Raw genomic sequence first — 7285 nt, 5'->3', positions numbered from 1 at the left:
AAAAAAAATTCTCAATCTGTTGGATGGGATTGATGAGAAAAAGGTGTGTATCTCAAAGGACTTAAGTAAAAGGAAATAGGTTCAGAGACGGGCATCTCAAGGTTGATTAGAGATCCCCACTCTGAATGTTTTAGTACTCTGAGGTGGGGGCTATTTTATAGCAGTGGGGTTGAGCACTGAGACTGTGGCTCTAGTATCAATTAAGACTAGAAGAGAGCATCCCTGATCTGGAGAAATGTTTCCCCCAGCTAATTAAAAGGGAGGATTTGGAAGAGCCCCTCTAATTTCTCAAAGTCCCATCATTGAGAATTGGGAGGATGCTGGTTAGAGGGCTGGAGGTGCATAAAGCATTTAAATTTATAGCAATCTCTTTTCCAACACTCTGCCATAAAAGGAGAAACTAGGAGGGTTTTGTTTTTGGTTAGGGGCCTTCATTTGCTGGAGTTGAAGATTGAGAATTTTAGATGACTCATCTAGAGTGCAAGAAAGCAAGCTTGTCAGATGTATGGACATGGTCTTCCATGCCATCCTGGTCCTTTTTATTAGAAGGGAAAGGTCCTGGTTCAGTCCATTAATAAACACAGAGTTAAAAGCTACCCAAGTGGAATCAAAGTAATCTGGTCGTTCTCTAGTGGCTCAGTGGATTAAGGCTCCAACATTGTCACTGCTGTGGCTTGGGTTCAGTCCCTGGTCTAGGAACTAGTCCTGCCACAGGCAGAGCAAAAAAGGATAAAAATAAAAGTAATCTAAAGTTACTGTAATAGTCATGAACAGAGTCATCAGATTATTTTGTGCAAACCTAAACTTTGCTACAATCAGCAGGCTTTGGAAAAGTCTTTGGAATTGCTCCATGAAATTGCTTATTGATTGTCGAAGTCTGATCATATGTTATAAAAACATCTCCTGGAGTTCCCATTGTGGTTCAGCGGAAACGAATCCAACTAGGAACCATGAGGTTGTGGGTTCAATCCCAGGCCTTGCTCAGTGGGTTGAGGATCCAGTGTTGCCATGAGCTATGGTGTAGGTCACAGACACAGCTCAGATCCTGTGTTGCTGTGGCTGTGGTGCAGGCCGGCAGCTATAGCTCCGATTTGACCTTAGCCTGGGACCCTCCATATGCTATGGGTGTGGCCCTAAAAAACAACAAACAACAAGAACAACAACAAAACAAAAACAAACGAATCAAAAAAAAAAAAAAAAAAAAAAAAAAAGCAAAACATCTCCTGGTTCTAATTCTAGAGACATTTCAGGATTTTCCTAACTAGCAGTTTTCATGCAATGCTGGGCCTGGCCTTTACCAATAAGCACATTAACTAACAGATGTAAGTCAGAGAAACAAGGGTGACAAGTGTGAATGACTATATTCAACTCCTCAGCAAATCTGTGAGAATGTTTGGTTACTTTGGGAAAATTTTTGATTATAACCCACAGTTCAGCTATAGTCCATGGAATATAAGAAATTCAAGGTTTAGCCTCTGGATCCTCAGAAGGCCTGATTTTAAGAGGATACGTTTAGAGGAAAAGGGAATGGGGAAGTTCAGTGAGAAATTAGTAAGGGGGAGCTGAGGGTGTACAAGAGGTGTGGGCAGTGTAAAAAGGAAGAAGATGGTGCTGGAGGTGAAGCCTGAGTATAAGGAGCCAAGACCCAGGAGCATGAGGCTTATGAGGCCATTTTATCTTTCTTCAATTGCTTGTTTGCCTTAGTTAATCTTAAAATCCTACTTTGGGAGTTCCTATTGTGGCATAGCGGAAATGAATCCGACTGGAACCATGAGGTTGCAGGTTCAATCCCTGGCCTCGCTCAGTGGGTTGAGGATCCGGCATTGCCGTGAGCTATGGTGTAGGTCACAGACATGGCTCAGATTGTAAGTGGCTGGCAGCTGTAGCTCCGATTCGACCCCTAGGCCTCGAGTGTGGCCCTAAAAAGAAAAAAAAAAATACTACTTTGTAGAGAGGCAATTTTAGAGTCTGGTGATAATTGGAGGCCTAAAATATCTCCAAAATAGGCATTTTAGGAATTTCACTCAGTTTTGGAAATCTTAGAGCTATGGTAGTCTGTTCTGGTTTTAAGAAAATTGAGTTTGGGGATTTCAAAAGTTCCCCATAATGGCCACTGATATTCTAAATTGTCTTTAAGTCAATCTATTTTGTTAGAAATGCTCATGAGGGAGGACAATTGATGAAGTTATGTTCTATTGAATACAAAAGTTCTATTCCTGCAATTTGGGGTCCAGACTAGGACTATGACCAGCGGCTATGTGTATAGGCAAATGCTTTTACATTCAAGTTTCAGACCACTTTCTGACTTTCCTTGCCGAGCATTTCACTTCCTTTCCAGAAATGAAGAGAATAATAGTATCTAACTAGTGATGATTCTGTGACCTGGTACTTTGATAATATATAAAGGGTAATTTCAAAATATCAGAATGTGAAACACATGGTTAAAAAACATTTTGTGTTGTTCTTCTTAGTCATGATCAATTTAAACATAGTGGTGTTACTCATAACTGAAAGACATTTTTATAACAAGGAAGAAATACTTCATTTATTTAGAATCAATAGAAATAGAATTGTTAAAAGAAGCTCTTAAATGAGTAAAAGTAGAATCAAAATGATCAATTAAAATTTCAGCAATCATGGCTAGCAATGATTACCCATCAAGTTTAGTAATATTAGAAATATTGGCACTTAATCTTAATAGAGATTGAAAACATTAGCAGCATGAAATATTGTTTGCCTTATGCTGTCTAGAGCAGTGCTCTCTGATCATATGTGTTTTCACTGGGGTTTAGCTTTAATTAATACATCCACAGCAGCTTTATCTGCTTCTCCGAGACTTTTTTGATGGCTCTCAACCAGGACATTGTCTTCCTTTTTTCGGGGTCTCTGGGAACCACCATCTCTGTGAACTATAGAAGCTCCGAGGGCAACAAAGTTGTGCACATCCTGCAGCTTCTTTCGCAGCCATTCCACTCTCTCCAGAGAGCTCAGGTGTTTGCCCAGGTTATGCATAAGCTGTATTTCACTCACAGATCTCTTCCTGGAGGGAACAGAATCAGAGATCACTCCAGTAGCCTTCCTCTTCCAAATTATAAAGCCAACCTTAAAAGTCCAATTCCCTGAGTTTCCATCTTGGCTCAGCGGAAACGAATCTGACTAGCATCCATGAGGACACAGGTTTGATCCCTGGCCTCACTCAGTGGGTTAAGGATCTGGCATTACCATGAGCTGTGGTGTAGGTCGCAGACTTGGCTTGGATCTAGCATTGCTATGGCTATGGTGTAGGCCACCGGCTACATCTCACATTCGACCCCTAGCCTGGGAACCTCCTTATGCCTCGGGTGTGGCCCTAAAAAAAATAAAATAAAAAATCCAATTCCCATGCCCTCACTGTGCAGAACAGACTACAGTACTTACTTAATAGGCTTCCCATCTGATCTTGCAAGAAAACAAATTGCAAGCATGACAACCATTACTTTAACTGTGTCTTTTGCAGACATCATCTTCACTAAAAGAAAAAGCAAAATATAATAGTTAAAAAGATTTTAAATATTCCAAAATATACAATTAAATTTATAGTAGTTTATATTTATAACCATACAATTTTGCCCAGAATGTGACAGTAACTAATTGGATTGATTTTCCAGAGAAACTTTGGGAATCAACCTCTTGATTTTACAGATACATTAATATATATTATATATACACATAATTTGGCCAAGAAATTAAATTAGTTATACTTTCTAAGGTATCTTTTTTAGAGTTCCTGTGCAAATTTTAATGTATGAATATTACATTAAAGCCACATTAACAATCAAAAAGCTGGAGTTCCCATCGTGGCGCAGTGGTTAACGAATCCGACTAGGAACCATGAGGTTGCGGGTTCGGTCCCTGCCCTTGCTCAGTGGGTTGGGGATCCAGCATTGCCGTGAGCTGTGGTGTAGGTTGCAGACGCGGCTCAGATCCCGCGTTGCTGTGGCTCTGGTGTAGGCCAGGTGGCCACAGCTCCGATTGGACCCCTAGCCTGGGAACCTCCATATGCCGCAGGAGCAGGCCAAGAAATAGCAAAAAAAAAAAAAAAAAAAAAAAAAAAAAAATCAAAAAGCTTACTTTTTAGAATTTCCTCCCACATTTTGTGTTAATTATGACTAAATGCTTATAATTTTCTTGAAAATGACTACTTCTCTTAATTAATTGTCAACACTGTTTATTTACTTAGCAAATCTCTTTTTAATAAGTAAATTTCCTTTCAGGCACTGCAGTAATAACCATAAATACCAAATTAATAGGCTCTGATTTAGAGATTGTTGTTATTCAGAACAAACACTTTTTCTACCATTAAAAAGAATGTGTCAAATCATTTAATGTCATCTAATTAATTACTTGTTATATGAATCTAGAGCTTTGACTCCATATGAAATCCTTGTCTGTATCTTATCTTTTCAGCTTATTAACAATTTCATTTGAGTATAATTTTTAATACTTTCCTCTTTTGCTTATAAAGCTTTTCATCTCAAAATAGTACAGTCTTACCTTAGTCTGCAATTCAAGAATTGCAAAGCCTTTTACCATTGAAGTGCCTTTTCTTAATACTTAATGTTCTTCACTTTAATGTACATATAGGGTGGTTATGTACTCATATTTTAAAGGGAACCTGCATCATTTAGAAGTAGCATAAGGAACATTATAATCTACTGTATTTTCACTGTGCAGTATAAAGCTACTGAAAGAGTAACAAATGAATGGTCTTCATTTTTGGTTTATGTTACAAATAATCATTGTAGCTACAGGACAGGAGCTTGGTACCTAACCCTAGCTTTGGCACATTCACCTACTGCTTCTGTCTTGCTTTCTTGTTCTTAGTAGAGAGATGAGCTCTTAAAGAATGTCATTAAAAAGCTGAAAAACAGTTGTAAAACATTCTTAAATTCAGTTTTCAGAATAGAACATTAGAAAAGTCTTTATGTAAAGGGAATAAATATTCAGCCATAAAACTGAGTTTCTTTAAGCATAGTACACAGATTGAGCTCCTATGAGGATATTCTGCAGAAAAATAGAATTTAACTCATAGAAATAAAACTCTACTTATTTAAATCAGAATTATTCATTTCTCTTTAGGCTGTTTTACTTCAAAATTTTAATAAGATACCATTAAAGTACATCATGCCAAATTTTAATTGTTTTTCATGTAATTTCAGATGAGTTTTAAAAAGCAAGACATCTCAAAAGATTTTAATCACAAAAAAATAAGTGCTTTAACACTATTTCAGTAGCATACATTTATTTTGCATTGTGTCATTTTTATATTAAACATAAGTCAATCCCTCCCTTAATATTTAATTCTAATGAACAGCATGACATTAATAGAAAATGATACACATTTTTAAATGTGTTGCTTGGTCATAAAAAGAACTCATATGAAATTTAAAAGAGAAAATAAAGATTACTCACCACACAACGTCTTAGGACACGATCTTCTTTCAGGTGTGTTAGCAGCTGATGCTTTCTCAAAGTTGAGTAAACCCGAGAAGGCTGATGAATTGATCTGCAGACCCTTAAACGTGACTTTTATATATATGTCTTCCACACACCAAGAGAAGCTTTTTTCTTATTACAGATGACGTCACTTCCAATTCTCTGAATTTTAACTATAGGATCAGAGTAGCATACACACACCCACTGGGCGGTGCTTATTCCTCTTAGATGTTATATAATTGGATATAAAAGGAAAACAGTGCAGGGCTGGGAAAAGGGTTTATGCAAAAATTTCTAACAAATAGTGAATTGTAATTCTGACTGGATTACTAAATTTTTGCTACAAAAAAAGACCAATTTCAAAAATTCATGGTAAAGTCGTTATTTCAAAGTAAAATCTAAAATTTAGTATATTTGTTATATACATAATATTGTCACAATTATTATGAGGATTATAATGAATCATAATATATTGCACTTACTTTACAAGTCATTTTCAACCAATCCATATCATTCCTGATCATCTTTCAAAAAAAAAGGTATAGTGTTTAGTGTTTTCCTTCCTTTCTTTCTCTTCCTTCCTTCCTTCCTTCCTTCCTTCCTTCCTTTCCTTCCTCCCTTCTTTCCTTCTTTCTTTTTCAGCCACAATCATGGCATGCAAAAGTTCCTGGGCCAGGGATTGAACACATGCCACTATAGTGATGCCGGATCCTTAATCCATTGAGCCACGAGAGAATTCCAGTATAGCGTTTTTCTTAAAGGAAGTGTTAAAAATGTTTTGAGAATATGCGCTTAGTACATAATTAATTATAAAAGCTCCAAAAGTGAAATTATTTTAAAATTCATTTAACCTACATTTTATTTATGCATTTTAATTTGCAGTGAAAACATTTGAAAAGCAGTAACTATATGCCAATCTTTACATATATTATCCCACTAAGCTTTCACAGTAATCCTTTAAAGTAAATACTATCGTGATCCCCATTTTCAAATGAGGAAACTGAGGTTTAGAAAGTGGAAAAGATGGAGTTAACAGTGACTCCAGAACTATTTTGACTCTTACTACCTCAGTTTTCTCGTAGAAATGTCGCCCTTCTTTTTTTGGCGGGGAGGTGGGTGGCATATGTGTGGCATATGGAAGTTCCCAGGCTAGGGGTCGAATCAGAGCTGCAGTTGCTGGCCTACACCACAACCACAGCAATGCTGGATCCGAGCCATGTCTTCGACCTACAGCACAGCTCATGGTAACACCAGATCTTTAACCCACTGAGCAAGGCCAGGGACTGAACCTGCATCCTCACGGATATTAGGTTTGTTACCACTGACCCACAACAGGAACTCCCTGTAGCCCTTCTTTGAACCCTAATTTTCCTAACCTTTTGCAGGTTCTTTGCCCAGCAATTGGGTTTTGTTTCTCATGTTCCCTACCTAGTGATGGAGGGCCTACTCCAAAACCTTATGGAGTTTAGGAGTGGAGGCAAGATGCTGTCACTTGTCTAATTTCAAATATTCTACAGCCTGGTCCCCATCTATCAAAAACCCCTTGATTCTCCTCGGTAAATCTAGAGTTTGTTTAGGCAGCTTGCCTCCCAACTAAAGTCCCAGAACTAGATCAGTTCTCTCAGCTCTTCTCCTACCCCAGCTTCATGTTATTCTCTTTTCTGCTAGCTCTTGCCTAGGTTTGACTCTACATTAAGTGAGAGCCAGTCTAAATTTAAAATACTTGTGCAGGAATTCCCTCATGGCTCAGTGGGTTAAGGATCTGGCATTGTCATGCTGTGGCTCTGGTTACAGCTGTGGTGCAGGTTTG

The 7285-nt window shown here is 37.9% G+C and overlaps 1 protein-coding gene across 2 annotated transcripts; it reads right to left on the bottom strand.

The window, feature by feature from the left end:
* PTH (parathyroid hormone) lies at nt 2507-5542 on the bottom strand. 2 transcript variants are annotated; one of them, NM_214401.1, is made up of 3 exons: nt 5452-5542; nt 3418-3508; nt 2525-3040 (listed from the first exon to the last, which is right to left on the bottom strand). In NM_214401.1, exons 2-3 carry the CDS (start codon nt 3501-3503, stop codon nt 2779-2781), a joined length of 348 nt encoding a protein of 115 aa, NP_999566.1. In that variant the 5' UTR covers nt 3504-3508; nt 5452-5542; the 3' UTR covers nt 2525-2778. The 2 variants fall into 2 exon arrangements, with proteins under 2 accessions (XP_020937252.1, NP_999566.1); XM_021081593.1 differs by lacking the exon at nt 5452-5542 and having other exon boundaries at nt 2507-3040; nt 3418-3899.

Source organism: Sus scrofa, chromosome 2 (genome assembly GCF_000003025.6).
Source record: "Sus scrofa isolate TJ Tabasco breed Duroc chromosome 2, Sscrofa11.1, whole genome shotgun sequence".
In the NCBI taxonomy this organism is placed as follows: Eukaryota; Metazoa; Chordata; class Mammalia; order Artiodactyla; family Suidae; genus Sus; species Sus scrofa.
The sequence above is the reverse complement of the archived record's forward strand: the minus strand, read 5'-3'. Positions and strand labels throughout refer to the sequence as shown.